General features: G+C 41.7%; 1 protein-coding gene across 2 annotated transcripts; it reads right to left on the minus strand.

The window, feature by feature from the left end:
- Nucleotides 1–1,735: 1,735 nt before the first annotated feature.
- LOC142373941 (zinc metalloproteinase-disintegrin-like jararhagin) lies at nt 1,736–19,516 on the minus strand. 2 transcript variants are annotated; one of them, XM_075457419.1, is made up of 23 exons: nt 19,408–19,516; nt 17,567–17,673; nt 17,124–17,197; nt 16,974–17,049; nt 16,142–16,218; nt 15,659–15,848; nt 14,899–14,964; nt 14,765–14,827; nt 14,511–14,680; nt 14,348–14,429; nt 14,132–14,271; nt 12,970–13,156; nt 12,678–12,767; nt 10,994–11,192; nt 10,351–10,453; nt 9,832–9,997; nt 9,665–9,745; nt 8,189–8,273; nt 6,590–6,710; nt 6,355–6,514; nt 6,224–6,271; nt 5,395–5,445; nt 1,736–4,167 (listed from the first exon to the last, which is right to left on the minus strand). In XM_075457419.1, the coding sequence occupies exons 1-23, from the start codon at nt 19,442–19,444 to the stop codon at nt 4,039–4,041; spliced, it is 2,502 nt and encodes an 833-aa protein (XP_075313534.1). In that variant the 5' UTR covers nt 19,445–19,516; the 3' UTR covers nt 1,736–4,038. The 2 variants fall into 2 exon arrangements, with proteins under 2 accessions (XP_075313534.1, XP_075313533.1); XM_075457418.1 differs by having other exon boundaries at nt 6,355–6,710.
- Nucleotides 19,517–20,475: the final 959 nt, after the last annotated feature.

Consider the following 20,475-nt stretch of genomic DNA (forward strand, 5'->3'; position numbering starts at 1 on the left):
TCCCCGCCGGAAAGGTTTAGATACGATCTCAAGCTTTGCGTTTCTGCACATGTTGAAATGTTTTAAGTCTGAAAGATTGTCATCTGTGGATTTCTGTTATTGTTCCCTTCTGGGACCGTTTGAAAAATGCATCCTTGGGTGTGCTGGTGCTCTGGATTTTCTGGAAGGTCTTGGTGCTTTTCTCCAGGAATTTTTCTGAGAGTAGATAAATAAACAGCAGGCGTGTCGTCACCCTGTGACGAGTTCTGACAACGTTTCTCGCTGTAGAACAAGCCACACTGCTTGTTAACTGTGTTTTATTAACTGCTTGGCTTGTGAATCAGCGTGAGTCAGACGAGCTCTCGGTGAGAAAGAAGAACCCCTGCTCAGGCTCACATTCCTTACAGCTCGACTCCCATGTCTGAGTGCTGATTTACACCACAGCCTGAAATCTGATTTCCCCTTCTTTAGCTGTTAGATTTACACGTCTGACGTTAAAAGCTTGTGGGAGTTTAGGATTTATGTTCTGCTGGGGTAGAACTTGTCTGCACAGAGTCCTGATTCCCAGCTTTAGGCTGTACTGACGGGAACTCATCAGTTAAAGCTTTTAGAAACTGTCGTATTTGCTCTCTTTTAGCTCTGGTTTGAGTCTCTTTTGAGCATTTTAAGACGTTCCACTGCGTTCACCGGCTGGTTTGTAGTTGTGTTTGGCTGCTGTGCGTGAAAAGAGAGGTGAAACTCAACCAAAGCAGTGAAGTAAGAAGCAAAAATGCTCTGCAGGGCTTCCTTTCATTCCTGAAGGGGGTAGAGCTGACCTCCCGGCTAAATGTACCCGATTTATAGATTTATAGAAGGCCGACTGTGTCCGTAAAAGAGTCCGTTTAACCGTTCAAGTTGCATCTAATATCAACATCAGTCCTGTTGCAAAGATAGAAAAATGGCTTTGAGCATGTTCAGATTTCAGTTTTAATGGCTGAGAAATTAACTGTTTTTATTCTGATTTATTTCAATCCAGTAATATCTTAATTGTAAATTATTATTATTATTATTATTATTATATTTAATAAATTCAAGTTTTATTCTGCAGAATGGAATAAAAATAAGCTGACAAAGATTTAAAAGGTTCAGCTGAAACTTTTTAACGTCTTCATCAGACGGTACAGCGAGTCCTTTTGTGTTTTTATGATTAAATACTTTTAAACATTTAAAGACATTTAAATTCTGACGTGTAAAGATATTATAGCATTTTAAACTAACAGTCACGTCTTCGTAGAACAATTTATATTTGTAGTAGTTTCGTGTATCATTGCCGTGACGACTCGGGGCACCTCTCGTGTTTTTCACTGGAGGGAATTTGTCGGTTGTTTGTAATTCGTTTCTTAGCCTTAAAGTTCCAAGTAATGTCATGATCATAAATTATTTGGCTGCTGTTAAAACCATTAAAAACGAATCTTAATCTCCAGAGCGTGGTTCTTTACTGCTTTTTGTCCATTTACTTTGACAGTTTATCGTTTCCAACGAGAACATCGAGCGTAGAGTTTCTGTTGAGTTAGAAGAGAGGAAATACTCGACAGATCGGGAAACCCAGGTGATGTGACTCGCTCTGACTCGTTTCCTTTTAATCTTCACCAAAGTCTGAAAATACAGCTCTACTGTTGACTGAAGACGAAGCCGTTGGCCGGGTTGTGTCATAAACATGTTACACAAAGCCCGACTGTTCACATAAACTCTGAAACTATTGCATAAACTGCTGAAGTAAAGTGCAACTTTTTATTTCTTGCAACAAGTCCAAATTTTACATTCAATCAGTCATTTGCAACACATTAGAAAGCAGGCTTCTTATCATGCACACTCATAGTTTGTAGTATAGAAACAACTGGTTACAAACTAATAATTTAATAGGTGATGTATAAAATATAAAACCCCATGATTGCAGCTCTAGGAAACATCAGTGCTTTAAATAAGTTAAAAGCTCCTCGAGGCTCTGTCATACGCCCCTCTGGGCGATGAAGACAGACAAAGGAGCATGGAAATGTTTCCGGAGGAATCACAGTGCAAAGTCTCCGATACTGTTTGTACCGTTCTTAGTTTTCAAGTACAGCAAAACTAACCGTGAAGAAGGCACAAACTGGCTTTGGGTGGATATTTAAAGAGGCAGCTGGAACCCAGTGTTATTTAAAGTTTCACTGGGTTTTTATCTTTGGCTTTGGCTAGAAACGTTGTTTCAGAAACTAACCCAGATTCCTTCCAGTCAGCTTTTCATTCTTGGGGGTGCCCCCTCAGATGGAGGGGTGGTGGGCATCTACCCATCCAGGTAGATTCATAACTTACTCTAAAACAGTTGGGAGGCTCATGTCTTGGGCTCAGGGCTTACTCTGGCTTTGGAGAAATGTGGATAAACTACTCTGAAATAAATACCACTGTTACTCCATGTTGCATGTAAACTCTCTTTCCAGGTTTCTGATCATTCTCTGCTGATAAAGCTCATAATTACTGACATGTTACCGTGGTAACATTTTCACAACACCAGGTGTATGGATGATAATCTCTTATTTTCTGTGTACCAGGATACTAATGTGTAGTTTCATAATGTTTGTCGTGAGTTTAACTCGAACACTGACTCTCTTTTAGCTCTATTTTTGGTCTCTACCACTTTGAGTAAAGTGTCGACCGTTTAACGCTGAGAATACGCTTGCTGTTGTTGTTTATCGTGGCTGCCTCGCGTATCCTGTTTGTTTGGTGCAGTTGTCCTCAGAAATTAAAGTAAACAAATAGGAGCTGCAATATGTAGGTGACCAGTAGGGCTTCTTTTTTACGTTTGGGTGTTTTTCATCGTTAGTTTCGCTCAGTGGCAGAACGAGTGAGACACATCTGCCAATGTCGCGCCGTGCTTGGTTCAGGGGCCTCACGCTGTCCCTTTTTTTGACCTTAAGGTCAAGAAAATGCTAACTTCCTCTATTGACGCCATGTTTACGGTTTATCAGAAAGCTTGTGCTTGGATCCTGTAAACTCTGTGCGTAAACTCGTGGAATCCTCCGGTAACAAGCGAACTACACAGGAAGTATGTGAGCAGTTACACCGGGAACGGAGACGGTTGCTTACGCGAACGTGCGGTAAAAGTATATTTCCAGCTTTAGCCAGCCTTTTTTCTTCTTCTTTACACTAGTACACCAACAAACACTCGCTAATGTTTGGCTTTTGGGTTTAATCGGCATCCAGTGAAGTGCCGAATGACTCTGAAGTAGTCAGGGGTATTTATCGGCTTCAGCTCCGATCGGCATTGATGGAAACACTGTGCGCGCATACTGATGCTGTTGTTAGGGCAACAAGAGTGGACACAGCTCACTTTTTCTTTCCGAAAACACACGTTTAGCATCTATAATGTCTCACATGGAGCCTCTGAAACTTACCAGAGGATTAAAAAAAACATTTCGACATGCTAATTCCGGTCTAAAAGTGGCCCGTTTGCTGTTTGTTACTCGTCAGAGAAAGTGACTTTTTAAGAGAAATATTCCTGATAAGAGTTGTAAATGAGTGGAAGGTTTGAGTAAAACGGCGATCTTGTAGCCAGGCAGATTAACTCACTATGAAGGTATGTACAGCCGTCTGAGCCATGGATAGTATAAAAAGATCGATTATAGCTGCTTTAACATTCGTAAAAGCTACAGTTTTAACAGTATTTACCAGTTCTGAGGAAGCTCAAGTAAAGACAAAACAATATGAGGTGCTTTTCCAAAACAAATTAAGCAAAAAGGAATGCTAAATAACCCACGAACCTGATCCCTGCACACCCCACTAATAACTTTTATACAGTCCCTTACACATAAAGTAAGTGACTGTTTAAAAAGTGCAGTGAGATGACTCAGCGTCTGCTGAACAGGATTTAAGCAAAGAGGATTTTTTTTTTATGAAAGCAAAACAAAGAACAGCTGTTCTGCTGTTAGTCTCGCACCATCAAAGATGTTCTGCTTTGGAGACGCATCGCTCTGCACAATAACAGCGAACTTGTCGAAGCTGTGACTCGACCTTTTGGACGACCTGATCCTCTTAATGAGAATTTCATGTGAGTCTGTGGAGTCGTGGTTTCACCGGGGGCTGAGGAGGAGTGCTGGACTTGATTCTGGCAGGTGGAGGAGGGCTGGGCTTGACTGGAGGTACAGGTGGAGGGCTTGGTTTGGCTGCTTGATACTGGAAAGCAAAGCAAGATGGATTTTAGACATTGCTTCTCTTCTGGCTGCTTCCTCAGTATTTAATGTTGACGTTTACAGCGAGGGTTTTAACCCTCATCCCTGACTTAAAACACAACTTAATTTCTGAAAGGGGACATTTTTGTGTGATCCCTAAAAATCAATGTTGTTGCTAATCATTGACATATCCCAGACCATAAGTATCCCTACTCAATAATTCCACTTTGCAGTCCATATTTTGAAAATACTGGCACCTAAAGGCTTAAAATTTGGGCTAAAAAGTTCAAATTGGCATCTAAAGGGTTATTTTTTTGAAAATAATTGAAAACTTGGTAGTTATGATCAGAACTGAAGTGGAATAAAAGATTTGTGGAAAAAAATATTAATATATGATGTTTATAGGTCGTTTTAAAAGGGGACAGAAATGTCCCTTTTCAGAAATTAAGGAGGTTTTTTTTCTACACAATGAAAAATTGCATTGTATACGATGTGTGTTTGAAATTCGAAAAAATAGTATCACTGAGTATCACTATTTCCAGTGTGAAATTAGAGGAGAAAGTACACCCCAAGTGGGCAAAAATGTCCCCTATCAGGGATTAGGGTTAAGAACACGACTGTAAGACTTTAATGATTCCTGGAGTACGGTGGCCCTGACGCTCAAAATGCAACGACATTTCAGAAAGGGAAGGTTTATTTTCACAGAACAGGTAGTGACAACATTTCTAGATTTAATTTCCTGTCTCTTTGTTGTATCGCTGTCATCCCGTCGCCTCGGGCTGTTTACGACACTGACCACTGTTACCACGGCACCAGGCTGAAGTTGGGTTCTTACTCTGCGGTCAGGGGTAAATGCAGGAAAAGGATCTGAACCGTCTTAGACCGGCAGAGAGTGATTGAAAGAGAAGACTATGACATCGGATCTAAAATAAGACTGAGACATGTAGCACACTTACAGATGAGGGCAGAATTATTAGCCTCTTAGAAACTGCGTCATACCAACACCGAGTGTTTTTTACATGAATGCTGCTGTAGCAGTTTGTCTTTGAACTGAGATCAAAGGAATGACTGAAATTCTTTAGTTTTTAGCACAAACTGTTCAGACTGTTCTGCTTTAATTGTCCACTGATAGCTTCGAGTACGAGTTGTGTGACCAACAGCGTGCAGTCCAGAGTAAACAGATTTTTACAGGCCGCAAGCAGCAAAATATTTGTCGTTATTTAAGGCTCACCTGGGTTTTATGCAGAGGTGGTAAAGGTTTGGATGGAGGTAGAGGTTTGGTCTGTGGGGACAACAAAGAGGAAACGGAAGAGGAAAATAAATCATTGAGATGTTCGTTTTGGTTTGCACTTTACATGCAGGCACTCAAAACCTCATTAGTTCTGTGGTAACACCAAAGCTGGAGATTGATAATGTTACTGGTGTAATAATCTTCTTGAGTATCTTGTACCTTTGTGCCAAACATTTACTACATTAAATTGGGAAACAAATATTCAGATTTGACAGATAAAGGATGATAAGACAAAAAGCCCTCGACATCACAGTATAAATTCAAGTATCCAAGTCAGAATTTTACTTTTTTTCTCCCTTCTTGTGAAAAATTCAATGCGTCTTTGGCCTTGACCGGCAAGAGGAGTTTTTGTAGCATTAAGCAATGCAAAAAATCCCCCCGACACTTTTAGACGTTTACTTCAATAAGTTGTCACATGACGTAGTTTTAAGATTTATGTTCTGGGAGAATATTTTCTGCTCTTTTTCATTTCTGCCATAGCAGACGACAGCTGTAAGCACGCAGCTCCGGTATTTGTTCATAAATAAACGTGATTCTCACTGCCGGTGAGGTCAGAATAATCAACGCTGATGGGCTGGAGCAACTTTCATTGACTTTATATGTAATCTTGCCACCTACATAGTTCACTTGAACACTGAACACACCATTAAGAGTGCATCACCTAATGGCCAAAAGGAGACTTAAGACCTATGTATCTAACTCTGAATGTGATCCACAGCTTGAATTATGCATTAAATCGCTTTAAAAGATTTAAAATGGAAAAGCTCACCATCTCAATTTCAGAGGTAGAAGACACTGAAGACACTTTCTGATGAGGCTGGAAAAGAAAAAGAACTTTGTCACTATCACTGAAGTTTAAAGAGGAAATCTAACCTTCCAACACATAGGTAAGACAGGTACCCGTGGGGCAGCTCTGCTGGGAGTCACGGTAACCATCAGAGGAGTGCAGGCCTGTGATGCTGTCGACTCCATGAGAGTGGGCTGGCTGATCTGAGGTCTGTCTTTAACGCTCGCTTCCTGAAACGTCGGGTTCAGCTTGCCCGGAGCTGAATGCACCTTCCTGTGAACACGAATCTTATTCAGCTGGAGGAAAAACAAAACCCTAAAAAATGCAAACCCAAGAGAAAGAAAATACCTTTTATGGGTGTAGTTGTCCATGTTGTTCTTCTTATAGCACATCAGCCCTGCGATCACCACGGTGATGATCAGGAGTGCTGAGAGAGCTGCACACACTGCAGCTACTATCACGTTCTGACCTGCAGGCACATTACACGGTTAGAGCTTCACTCTGTTCTATAAACTGTGGTAAAAAAGCCTCTGTTCTCCACCCTCTGTCGTGTTCCTACAGAAGCCCAGAGGGGCCAAACAATATACTGACTGTTGTTAAGTTGATTGCAATTTGCAACTTGAGCCACGAGATGTCACTTAATCTCACTCACTGGACCTTTAAAAGTACATTTACAACGTTTGCAAGCATTTACGTTTTTTTACGTTTCCATTTAACTTTCTTAACTAAGGTGGGAAAAAAAAAATCACGTTGACGTTTTAGTTCTTAGCTCGTAAATTTTATAAAACAGATGGGTGCACCTGAGTTCATAGAAAAGTGTCGAGTAAAGTAAAAATCAACTGAGAAGTAGTCCCTGTCGTGTACACACAGACTTCTGTTTACAAAGTGATTCATGTAGCCTCTCTGTTTGAAAATCAACTCAATACAAACGTGCCGTACGCATGCACTCTGTGTAATGTCCAACAGGGGGCGACACCTGTGACTGTGAAAGGTCGAACTTAACGTGAAAATGACTCCTTCTCATTTGATTTGTCGGCTCAGGAAACATTTTCTTGATGAGTTTAAGGTCTTAATGACAAGTGTGACATCTTTGAATAAACCATGATGGCCGTTTTGTGAATTACGGTCTCATCTGGAGTAAATCAAACTATAAAGCAGTGCACAGGATCTGCTAACCTATGGGAGTGTCTCAAATCCATCGCTTCTGTTCTGTTCAAAACAATGGAAATAAATACGTGGATTCTGAATGTGAGTCCGTAAACGAGTGTGTTATGCCACGGTAGCTACGTCCGTCTATTTTATGAGTAAAATCAAGAGAGTCGCAAGAGTCGCCCCCTGCTGGCCACTAGATAAAATGTAGATTTAAAGGCTTCATTTTGGGGTGCATTTCTCTTTTTTTGGGGGCCAGATTTAAAGAGAATATGAAATGGAAATGCAGGCCTTTTGATTAAAATAAAAAGTTTTGTCCTCACAGAAAAAAGCAAAAAACTGGGAATAATAAAAATGGGAATAGACATCTTGTTATAATAATATATACCTGCTTTTGTTATGAGAAGTGCCAGAAAGTTTTTTGTGTCCATGAGAGTTGATAAACTCTCTAAACTCATATCTCTACATTTAAATTAAGCTTAGATAAACTGAACTAAAGTTCTGCACATGTTCTTAGAGGACAGAGTAGTTTCAGGATGATTCAACAAGCCCATGTGCAACAACTCAGAACGACGTATTGTTTTAAAACCGTGTAGTCCAGCTGAAAGTCTGTGGTCAAATTAAAGATATATAAGTCAGTGCCTCGAGACACAGGAGCTCACTCATTATGAATCATTCATGTTTCTTCCTGGAAGAATGATTCACCGGTTTCCATCTGTGCTGGTCCCTGAGATCTGAACAGAGTCCCAGCTAAACCCGGTCAGAAAGTTTTAAAGTTTCTCCTCGCGCCCTCCGTACCTTGAGGTAAATCTGCGTACTGGACGTCGCAGTGAGGCGGAGCCCAGCCGGGGTTGCAGTGGCACTCGTTCTTGTGGTTGCACACCTTAAAATAAAACGCACAAAGTTGTCTGTGAGATCAAGAAACGCAGGTTTCTGGAACCTACTTTAATAATCTGAATGCATGCAGTCACACCAATAGATAGATATGTCAGATTTTCATGACCTAGTGGCCTTTATACAACAGTAGGTAGACAGGAAAGGGGGCAGAGAGAGTGGGGGAGGGCCCCAGGCCGGGACTGGAACCTGGGCCGGCCTAGTCTGTCCAACATTTGAAAAACGCCAGATAGAACCTAATCCCCAGTTACTGCGACTCCACAAGTTAATGCTCGTCATTACATTTTGGTCATACAGTGAAAAATAAAGGAATCAGCCCCCCCGTCTTTTTTAGTGTTATTTTACTCTTGATAAATAAAGGTTTTATAAAAAAAACGCCATTGTATGTTTTGCACATAAATGACTGATTATAATCGGCTAACTCCCTGTTGATTTTTATTTTTATTTTTCATACAGGAAGTTTGAAGGGAAAACATTTCTATAATCCTTCAACCAGAAGTTTCAGGCACAGCCAGATATCCTCAAACTGATGGAGACTGATCTTATACCCATAGAAATAATAACACTGTCTGCAGCCCTGCTCTGCAGCACATGGAGCAGCCATGTTTAGTGACATGCGCTCAAGCCTCCTACAGATTTGTAGATTATTTGCTGTGGAGGCCCATACCAACATCCTCTTATCAACTAGTCCTCTGAGGCTCCACAGCGCTTCATCAGCACGCCCCTCCCACTGTTTAAATGACCTTATCGCATCTGATTTAAAGTCCCACTCATAGTTAAAGCCTGTCCTTGTATTCCCAAGCCTCCGGGGGCGGTGCTGGGCTAGATGTCGATTTTGATATGAGTGGCCACATTCATCGGATGACCCGAAAAGTGTTTCTCCCACCTGCACATGTATTTGAAAAGAATTCACTTCAAAACAATGAATTCAATTTTCTAACATCGTAAAAAAAAATGGCCATAAATGACCATACTATCAGAATTTGATCTTTTCTGTACAAGAACGTTTGTAAATGCTAGAATTACTTTATTTCAGCCCATTCATGAGTTTTGGGAGCCAGTTGGAAGTCGACCAGCACGGCTGGTGGGAGTCTCAGCTGCATGTGATCGAGCTGGAGGAGGCTTGGGAAAACATTCTGGGACACGAACCACAACACGACTGTGGTTTGAATGTAATCAAGTATCCAGCTCTCCTTAATACAGCCGGGAATATTCCAGTTTACTCACGATGAATATGGCACAACTTGTGTCACTAAAGCACATCCTTTGTGACCAATTTATTGTCATTCAGGTGGGTGAGTCAGAGTCAAGTATTTTCTGTCATCTTTGGGTAGGCTGGCTTGCATCATAAGGGTGTGTGAGCCTTTTATTTAAACTTACCCCCTTGTTATTGCATTTCTTTGCACAGTCTTCCTTTTTGCCGTAAACTGATACATCCACACACTTGTTGTTGAGGCAAACCTGCGCACAAACATTTAAATCTGAGTAAAACACCAAACATCATATTAAATAAGTGTCATGTAATGTTTCAGTTCGGAGAGTTTTACCTTATTTGGTCCACAACTGGTTCCTTTAGGCACCATGGCAATGTTTCTAGTCTCGTCGTCCTCCACAGCTAGTTTACATTCAATACCGAGCTTTGTGTATCCTGCCCGTTTACCTGTGATGGACTCGCCCCCTCCGACACAAAATATAGACCCACACTTCAGATTCCTGTTAAAAAAAGATTGAAAAGTGAATCAAAAGCTTGTTGAGAACTCAACGAGTATATATCCAATGTAAATTCCCATACATCTAAATACAGTATGTAAGTTCTTAGGAGTAAGCTAGTAACAAAGTGCCTGAAGTTGTGTGTTATGTGTAGACACAACAATGGTTCATACTTTGAGTAATGCGTGAATGATTCATAAGTCAGAGTTGAGTGGAAAGAGAAGCAGCCAAAGTTCAAAGAAAAACTTTTTTATAAGAAAGTCTGGCTCCTTGGAAGAAAAATCTAAACAGAGGAGTGTCGGCTCAAGACTTCTGCGCAGCCTCGTGTCTGGATGAGTGTGAGCTCTGAAACATACGTTGAAGAACAGGGGAGGAAGCCAGATTTGTCCCGTCCACAGTTGGCGCCTTCCTCACCCCGTTCGTTCAGTTTGAAACACAGATCAGGTCCGTCTCTGGCCCCTGCAAGAAGAAACAAAAGTTTCACAAAAAAATAAGTGTCATTGAGTCCACCATGAACTCCTCTGGATACCAAAGTATTCTAGAGTCATGATCCCAAACACAGCAGCAGATCTACAGCAGAATGCACTGAAGCAACATTGTAAGAAAATGTTCATCTGAGGTCGTATTTACTCAATTCTAAGACCCGTTAAAAACGGATGAAAATATACATCCTCGTATGTAAAACCTTCATTTTAAAAAAAGACTTTGCTTTCTTTTTCACAAGTACTGAAAGTTATTTCACACACAATGTTGGGCCTTTGTTTTTTTTTTAAATACACTTTATATCGTGTGATATTAGATCCATTTTTAGCCTTTTATAGAATCAAATGCAGAGTAATAACTGATTTTTGACCATCTTTCTTAGAAAGAGCTATCTTCTCTAAGTGTCTCCACAAATCCAACTAAAAATACATCAGTAACTGCAGCCCCTGGAGGCTCAGCTGCTCTATTCAAAAGAAAAGGAAACAACCGGCTGCGGTGTGTGGAGAACACTCGTACCGACTCCAAACAGCCTCCAGCAGTGATGCGGTCGTGTGGGACACTGGCCGTTGTGGCAGTAGCCCGGCGCCTGGTTGTAGCAGGGTTTGCCGTTCATCTCGAAGCTGTCTTCGGGACACTCCTGCGACTGTCCGGTGCAGAATTCAGGCAGGTCGCAGGTGCCGACGGACTTCCTGCACACACTGCTGGACGCTTTGATCTGTGGGTGAAAAACACACGTCAGGTTAATAAAGAAGAAACCTGGAAGTTTGATTGATCAGTACAAGCTAGGTCTGAATGACTGTAATTAGCTCATTTGTTTCTTCCAGTCCTTGAAACCAACATGGTAGGAAGGATGTAGTGAGCAGCAGAACACAGAAACAGGAGGATACCACCCTCTGTTTCCTGTTATTATAAAAGTGCTGCTGGTTTGAAGAATGATGTTAATGTCCGCAGTTATTAGCCAAAGGCGGGTGTGTCTGTATGAGAGGCCTCTCTGTGGGCTGCACTCAGCTGGCTAGAGTGTTTTATTGATGCTTGCAGCATAGATGAAGAGATGGGAATGTCCTCTATTGAGGTGTTGTTGGTTGGCCAATATTTATGTCTCCACAGTTGCATAAGACGCCATTTGGTAAAAACCTTCCCAGTGGTACCTGTGACTGATTCTGATCCCAGGCTTTGCTGTTATATATTAAAAACCCAATGTTCATTTACTAAAGTGTTTCAACCGCCTTGAATAAACCTGCCATCTATGTATTTTGGCAACTTTTGGACTGACTGAGTTGAAGGCAGCACACACGCAGGGAATGTTATCCCCCCAAAAAGTTAAAGAAAAAGGCAACATCTCATTCAACACTGGTTCATGGGTGACTTTTTTCTGATTCATTGACTTTGCATCTCCTCAGCTAGAAAACTTTATTTGTTCAATACTTTTATGAGTAAATAGTTATTAAAAAGCTGCTGAAAGAACATTTTCCTTGGTCGATGGATGACTGATCTTTTAATCAAAGCGCATCATTTGCTAATACAACTGAAACTTAGATCAGTATTTATAAATCTAAATGAAGTTACTGTACTTAATCCTTAATTACACATAAGATACCTTCCAGGTTGATACGTGATGTATAACAGAGTTGTTTAATCCTCTCATTTGTAGGGTTTTATAAATGTTTTTATTTGCTGCATAGATGATTACTTCCCTCACTTTGCTTACCTACAGCAGCTATGATTGATTTTATTGAGATCTAACTCACCGAGGAGCCTCTAGACTACCTTTAACTTCTACCTTCGGGGCTACTTTTAGAAAAAAAGGTTAATCATTTTCACCTCTTAATTCTTCAATGTCTTCTTCAATATTCAATAAAACTTTAATCTTCACTGGGATCTGGTCTTTTTTATGAGAAGACATTTTTAGGACAAGTCATAATTCTGTTGAGTTCTGTCATTGTAAGCAACTCTTAGTACAGGGGAGCTTCATGAATTGGAGTCTTTAAGTTAGTTGTATTTATTATGCGTATGGTCAACTGCACTGAAGCTTCCTGACTTTAGTCTCGATTAAACTCAAAGGTTCTAAGTTATGGACCAAACCAGCCAGAAGTTAGATTACTAGTTGTGTTTTGAAATGATGTGTAGCTTTAGATCCTTTTCTGAGTATAACTAAAAAAATCATGAAGCTACTTTGAAGGCCTCTGAGCAGCTACAGTACCTGACAGCTCTCGCAGCACTCTCCATGAGCACACTGGGAACCCTCAGTGAGGCGACATGTTGACGCATCACAACAAGGGTTGTTGCATTCCTGGGACAGAGAGAATAAAACAAAGTTTTTTATTTGTGTGTTCTCTGTTTGAACACATACTGCATCGTCACAACCTTCCCTTTTATGAACTGTAGCTTCACACAGGAAACCAGTCCAGTCAGCAAGAAACAAAACTGTATCTTCTTTCATCAGTGGACATATTTAGAACTTTCCAACGGCCCGCAGATGGCGGCAGCTTTACCTCCACAGAGCCACAGTCGCACTCCTCTCCGGGGTCCAGCAGGGCGTTGCCGCAGCGAGGGCCCACGGCGATGGTCCTGACAGAGCCGGGGTGGCGCAGGCAGCTGGGCTGAGCTCGCTCCATGAACTCTGCGAGCTGCTGCACGCTGCAGTCGCTGAAAAACTCCGGAAACTCCCGAACCCCCGTCCTGAACAGGAAGACGATGTGAGAGAGTCGCTGGAACTTTAACTTCAGTTTGTTCGTGTATACGGACAAAAGTGCGTGGAAACAAATGAACGTGCTGGTGTGAGCGCCTCTGCTGTTTGGTTTGCAGCTCTCATTCAAGATGTTTTGTTTACTTTACTCGTGATTTTGTCACCAGACATGAAGGTCCATATCAGAAGTGTTACAGGCTACAGACAGCAGAGGGGTAAACACTATGAAGCTGAATGAACACTGAATTCACTGCACAGACGCTGGGATTTCGTCAGAAGACTCTGCGGTTATAAAAATCAGGAATTTATTTTCCAGAGAGACAGTCTGGAAATAATTTTTATAAAAAAAAACTTTAAAGGAACTTTAGAGCATGTGCAGAGCGCCTCGGCCCGTTTTAGTCCTGTAGCGCGTACACATGCAGGAGTGATTTGAGCGCCTGCAGCATTATCTGGGCGTGTTAGTCCAGCTCGAAGCAGGGATGAAACACTTTCTTTGCTGGCAGAATGTTGGCGAGAGCTGTTAATTGGGTCTCGACATAAATGAGGAGAGCTTGCTCTAACAGGTCTTTAAGAACCAGTGTTGGGAAGATTCACAGGATACAGGTTTTTTGTAATAAGACTGGAGTTCTCTGCAGGTTCTCCATGTTTCTTCTGGCTTGACACTGAGTCAGGGTGTCCTCAAACCGCCACAAATATGATCTCATTCTGTGGGAAATGCTGTGAGTAGAGAGCTGTGCTGGAGCCCTATTCTGATTTCAGAAGGAAATGATGTTTATGTTGATTAATGACCACATTGTTTCCAGTACTGAAAGGCATTACTGTCTGATCCTGCTGCCAGCCACATTAGTCAGTGCGTTAAGGTACACAGGCACAGACAGAGGTCTGACATCATTACTGGATCGAAGGAGACAAACTCAAACCACGAGTGTCCGAACACCTACGTATATCCCAGACAGCTGGCGTCCTACCTGAGCTTTTCAGCCATCACACAGTTCTCGCTGTTAAACGGACCGCACACACAGCCTGCGGCATCATGGGACAGGCCAAAGTTGTGTCCCATCTCGTGAGCAATGGTGGAGGCGAGGCCTATCAGGCTGTCATGGTGATCCTGGAGGAGAGGGGCAGATTCGTTGCTTTATCTGCTACAAATAAAAACCAGTATAGTCAGAAGTCGTCACACCCACCTGATTCACTCCTCCAGAGTTTCCGGTGCACATGGCGAACTTGTTAGCCAGCCCAACCGTGTCTCCTTCGAAGTCTTTGCCGCTGTTAAAGACAAAACACGAGGTCAAACAGGCGGGATCACAGCGTTCAACATCCGCACAGATTCCCATCACCGGTCCTCACGTCACAAACTGGGCGCAGTCGTGCTTCGTCCTCTGCAGAAGGTCGGCCTGGCGCCACACCAGGAAGTTGTCCAGAGTCGTCTCCGACTTCACGTCTACGTCGATGTAGTCTCTGTAGGACCAGATCTCCACACCCACGAGCATAACGCGGATGTTTAGCGGGCGGTAGAGCTGCAGGGGGAGCGGGAGGCGTTCAGGACTGAATGTGGAGAGATCAACGTTAAAGCGGGCCAAAACTGTTGAAAACCTCGTTACCTTGTCGACATGGTTCACGGCTCCAAGAATGCGAGAGTTGGTCTCTTTTCCGTATCTTTTGTACTGCGGGAGATGAAAACAAACGTCATCAGATTTATTCGTGACAGAAATGCGGCTGAAATCAAAATATTTACCTCGGCGTTATCCGCCACCACGAACAGCTCGACGAACCTCTGAGGACCTGCGAGAGGTTTCGTCTTCTGAGAGGAAAGAAAAATACAAACTACATAAGAAACTTTATTTAAACTTTAGCGATCACAATTACAAATGAATCAGCAGGGCAACAGTAACTGACAACGATTCGGTTGATCCGATCGGTCACTTTTTCAAGGATAAAAAAATCTGTTGTTGCGGATTTATTTAAATAAATTTGTGTTTTTTTGGTTTCTTTCTACACTGAAACAAATACTGTTTGACAGCTGGAAGACAGCTTCTATAGAAAACCTCAATCCTTCAGCTTTTATTATAAATTATTGCCTCTGCCCACTTGTTCATCTATAAAACAGTTATGTCATGCACAAATGTTTGTGTCATTTTGATGCATTTCCAATAATCTAGCGCTACGGTCTCTGACTACACTGAAGCTTGAAGTCGCTTTGGATAAAAGAGTCCATAAAACATGCTCCTTAAGCTTGAAAGGGAGATAAATGTTGCATCCGATCTTAGTGGCTTCAATAAAATATAGTGAGGACTGAGGACAGTCTCCAAAATATTAAGATAGTGCAGCCTTTTGAGACTAAACTAAAAATAAGGACAGAGGGGGCGGGGTCACATACTTTGGTTTTGAGGTTTTCTACATTCATTAAATCAATACTTGCTGGTTTTATAAGTTCACAGTGTATCACATCACACAGCTTGGTTACAGAAAAGGGAAACGATGACGCCACAGTGTACCCATGATCTGGATTTGAAGAGGCCTGCAAGCCGAGGGCCCAGGTCCTGCTCCACGGTGGTGTTTGAGGAGCCGCAGGCGGGGCGACTGCTGATGTTCAGGTGCTCCGGTCTGTAAACGGCGTGGTCCTCGTCCTCGGTCTGTCCCAGGGGCTCTATGAGGTAAACCTGCTGCCGAGCTCTCAGGAAGCCGCTGCGCAGCATCACAGGAAACAACAGCTTGAATTATTACAGCAATAATGTGACTCGGCCACAGTAAACAGTCTGTAAACAGAGCCGCAGGTTTGAAAAAACACTTCCAAAATGTTTTATGAGGTCTCAGAGAGGCAGAGTAAACAGAAAATAGAAATTTTAAACCACAAACAGATTACTAAACATCATGAAGCAACCCGTTTCTCAAGCCTCTGAGAAACTTTCACTCGAAACACAGTTGTGAAGGAGGCGAGTTACACAGAGGAAGCTACAGAAATATCCTGCTTTTCTAACCTGATGCCCGAGCAGATTCCCACGCTGACCGAGGAGTCGGCCATGCCCTCGATGTGCCCGTGGTAGAAGCAGTGCTCCTGGATGGAAACAGCGAGAAGTCGCGTGGCTCAGACTTCCCTCAGAAAAAGTCTCTTTTTTTTTAACATCCACAAAAATCATGAATCACTCGTCCGGAATGCAGCAGTTTGCTTCTTTCTTTTTTGGTTTGGTTACAAACACCCCGAGGTCAAATACACATATCTGCAGACACATGTAGCCTTTTCGCGAACCTCACATCTGTTTTTAATATCAGACAGAACACATATAGGGTGTCTCAGCCATTAACAGTTAGAATTAGTTATACTGGTGAACAGTAAAGGTTGGAAACGACAACCGCAGCAGCTCAGAGACGCCCAATCTGACCGAGTAAGTGTAGAAAACGACGTGAATTATCAAAATAGATTCTGATTATTACATTTTTAACTTCATGGAAGCAGGGAGATAACTGAGCTGTGTTTTAAAAGTGATAAAAAAGTAGGGTCACATTGTTGAACAGATGACCCTCAGCTCAGATGAGCTAACTAACATGTTGTTTATTTCTTCTGTTCATGGTGACGTCTTTCATTCTGTGTATAAACACTATCATCATCCTGTGAATGAACCCATTTCTCTTCAACATCCATGATTTATGGTTCAAATGTCTCCCGTACAATTTACTTTTGATTTAGGCCCCTCTTATGTAGGAATCCACGTTTAACATAGAACAACCTCTACTTTGTTAATCATTAACTCTCACTTTTAACCGCTGAACTAAAGTTTCGTCCTCTTTGTTAAAAAAAAAAGAAAATCTCACCTGGTTTGGTGACGTCGTCACTCTTTTTCCATCCTCTGAATAATGCGTTTCAGAGTAGCCTTTCCCAACGAGATTCCTGTTGAATATTGATGAAAATATTAACTTTTCGTTTTAAATGGAATAAAACAGAAACAGGAATCTGAAATTTACTTGTTTTTCTCCAGATGAACGGTGTGGTTTCTTCCTTCGATGGCCAACTCATACTGAAGTTTGTCGGGATAAAGCTGCAGGAAATCAAATCATTAATGGCCGAAGGACTTCATTTTCAGAGCAAAAGTAGCAACAAAACCATTTAAACTGTCAGCGTGAAGTTTGCTGCAGCAATTTTACACTAAATTGACATTAATCTTGTTCAAAATGACCTATAAACACAAATTTAAATGCTACTATTTGTAGCGTTAAATATAGTGGAATCAAACCTTCAATATTCCTTTAAGATATTGATGTTGAGTAAAAGATTAAAGCAGCAGAAGCTCTAAATACTCAGTGCAGTGTGCATTTTCCACCCCTGAGAGTCTACGCAAGCATCTTTGTGGTGTTTTCAGGGACTAACTGGGCAGATTCTGAGTGATGTACGGGTGGCGGGTTCTCACCTGGTGGTCCTGCGGGCTCCTTGGCCTTCTCTCCTGACGTCTCTGAGGTCGGACCACCTCATAATGCGTCACGTGAGACAACAGCCCCGAGCTGTGAGCGAAACAAACTACACACAACAAACAGTTGCTCAGCGGCATGTAAACCAAATGTTCACAGTGTTGGAAGAAGCGCTCATAGTCTTTTCTTAAGGTAAAAAAATTAACACCTGGCTAATTCTAAGTCTAATTCCAACACATCATATTATATTATTAGCTTGTTATCACTCATGCGTCAGAACAGTATTTTACAGATGGCCTTGGATGGATTTGGAGCTCATTTTTAGTTGTTTTATCCCGACATTTGTAGCTTTAAACTTGGGAAACTCTTCAACACAAACAGTTCTGTGCAAAAGTCTTGAGCCGCCCCTTCTTTATATAATGGCTGCAAAACAGGAAATAGGTGCAGCAACTTACTGAAACTTGTGCAAATATAAATGAAAATGCAGAGTGTATAAGGCAAAAACAGAGTTTGAACCCTCTCAGACCAGCTTTCTGTCCTTTCTTTAAGGAGTCTTCAGGAATAGTTCTCCAGGCTTCTTGAAGGACATCCCAAAGCTCTTCTTTGGATGTGGGCTGCCTTTTGTTCCGTTCTCTGCCAACATGATCCCACAGCTTCAGTAATGTTGAGCTCCGGGCTCTGGGGAGGATTCATCCCTCCATCAGACCTGCTGCCACTGATTTTCAGCCCACTTCTTGTGTCCTTTGGCACAGCTCAGCCTTTTCTCCCTGTTTCCCTTCCTTAAGAACGGCTTCTTGACAGCCACCCTTCCATGGAGCCCATTTCTGATGAGGCTTGGGCCAACAGCAGATGGATCAGCTGAAGGTCCAGATGCATCTCTCAGCTCCTGTGTCAGGTCTTTGCTGGATGTTTTCCTCTTTCTTAAGGACATCACTTTCAGATCCTGTTCATCTGCTGTAGATAGTTCTTTAGGCCTGACACTTCTTCTTTTGTCCTCCACTTGTCCAGTTTCCTCAAATGTTTTAAGGACACACTGCACACCATGCTGAGATATGCCAAGTTTTCAGCTAACAGCTGATTCTTTTGGGAATCACCTTGTTGCTGCAGAAATCCTGTTTTCTGTCTGTCAGACTGTGTTATCTTTGCTGTTCTTCACAGATGCAGCTAAAGAAATGGGAACAAATAATGTTTCTTTGCGACAGGCTGCTAGTAACAGAGTGACTGGATAATATTCTAGAAATGGTCAGGTTCAAGGACTGGACTGAAAATGAGCAATAAAGCAGCTAAAGTCTAAATTCAAACTTGAAAGGCCTTCAGAAAGCCTGGACAACTATTGCTCACTTTAAAGGTTACAAGAAAAGTCTGGCTCCTTGGAAGGAAATGAAAGGGTGGATCAAGACTTTGACACAGTGCTGTAAACAAAGAAACACCTTTATAATGTTTATTTTTCCAACCCCTCAAAGTCTTGAATATGAAGTAAAATTATGTCTACAATTAAGAGGAAACTGCTTATCTACTTTATAATCTCATACAGTCTTATAAACGCATCGGAGGCTTTATGTGCAAAATTTTAGACTGTAATTGACTTAACTGGTAACTAAAACAATGACAACAATCAAGTGAAGCAGAAAGTAAAGTTTTGTTTAGAAATTGAAGCGATATTAAGCTAAAAATATGCAGTTTGACATCAAAAACTAAGCTTAAAATCCTGTTGCAGCCGCTACACCGGACGCTCGTGACAGTAACGGTTCTTAACTGCTGGTGTAGAAGCAACTAGTTCAGATTTTAAAAAAGGTTTAGAAAAAAAATGTATCTTTGATATCCAAAAAGTACAAAGTCTTACCCCAGACCAGGCTCAGCCGCAATAAGTTCTTCCCCATGATGCTGCGCTCCGCTCGGACACAGCCGCTCTTCTCCCCTGCGCCGTGGATCAGCGTTGCCCGGCGGCTGCTCCGCTGAGGCCCCGCCTGCGGCCGAGGCTATCAGCGGCTTACACATTTACGGGAAAATAACAGTCAAGCTAGCCGTCGGTCCACTTCCGGTATGACGGATTTCAAAATAAAATCCTCACCGTGTTGTCGAAAGCGATGATCCAACAGAGCTCTTTGTAGTTACATTTCACTTTAGTGCACAATTTACCAAGTCACATAGTTTATTTTAACATTGATGTATACATTTCAGGAAAAAACAGTATTCAATAAATGTTGAACATTTTAACGTTAGGATTTGATCAAATATACACATTAGAAAGAGTTTATTTCAGTAAATTTGAAGCCATCTGACTGAACTAGCGACCCAATAATGAGGAAAATGTCTCCCACTTGTAGCTACCACTTTGCCGACCGTCTTTTAAATAATACAGAAAATCTTCCGACATGGATATTTTAAGCAGTTACCAACAGTTATGTTTCTATAACCTGACTTTTCAGTCAAACTAGTGGAGAAAAAAGTCAGTGTTATCAAATTATGCTCAAAAATCTATGAAAGTAACCAATATAAATGTTTAAGTTGATGAGGCTGCTGTTTCGGGTTTCCTTATTTCTCATAATTTTCATCTTTCCAGGTTTTATTTACCGTTAGTGAGGCATTTTTATTTTATCCTTCACTAATAGTTCAATAATTGATCAACCATTTACTAAAACAAACATCCTTTTGACAGCTGATCTGACAAATTTGTAAATGTCATGTAGTTGTTTCACAAGATAATTGTTGGTTCCTTCTTTGTCAAAGTTTTTTTTGGGTGTTTTAGTTACTTAAAACATAAACATTAGAGAACTATGTGCTCCCGACTTGTGTGAAGGAAAACTGACTTTTGTTATGCACATTTCTGAGCCTGAAACTGCAGTTCACGACTTTGTCATCTGGCTCTGCCCCACAACGTTTTGATTTACAGTCATTTGGCATTTTTATG

This window comes from Odontesthes bonariensis, chromosome 23 (assembly GCF_027942865.1).
Source record: "Odontesthes bonariensis isolate fOdoBon6 chromosome 23, fOdoBon6.hap1, whole genome shotgun sequence".
Taxonomy (NCBI): domain Eukaryota; kingdom Metazoa; phylum Chordata; class Actinopteri; order Atheriniformes; family Atherinopsidae; genus Odontesthes; species Odontesthes bonariensis.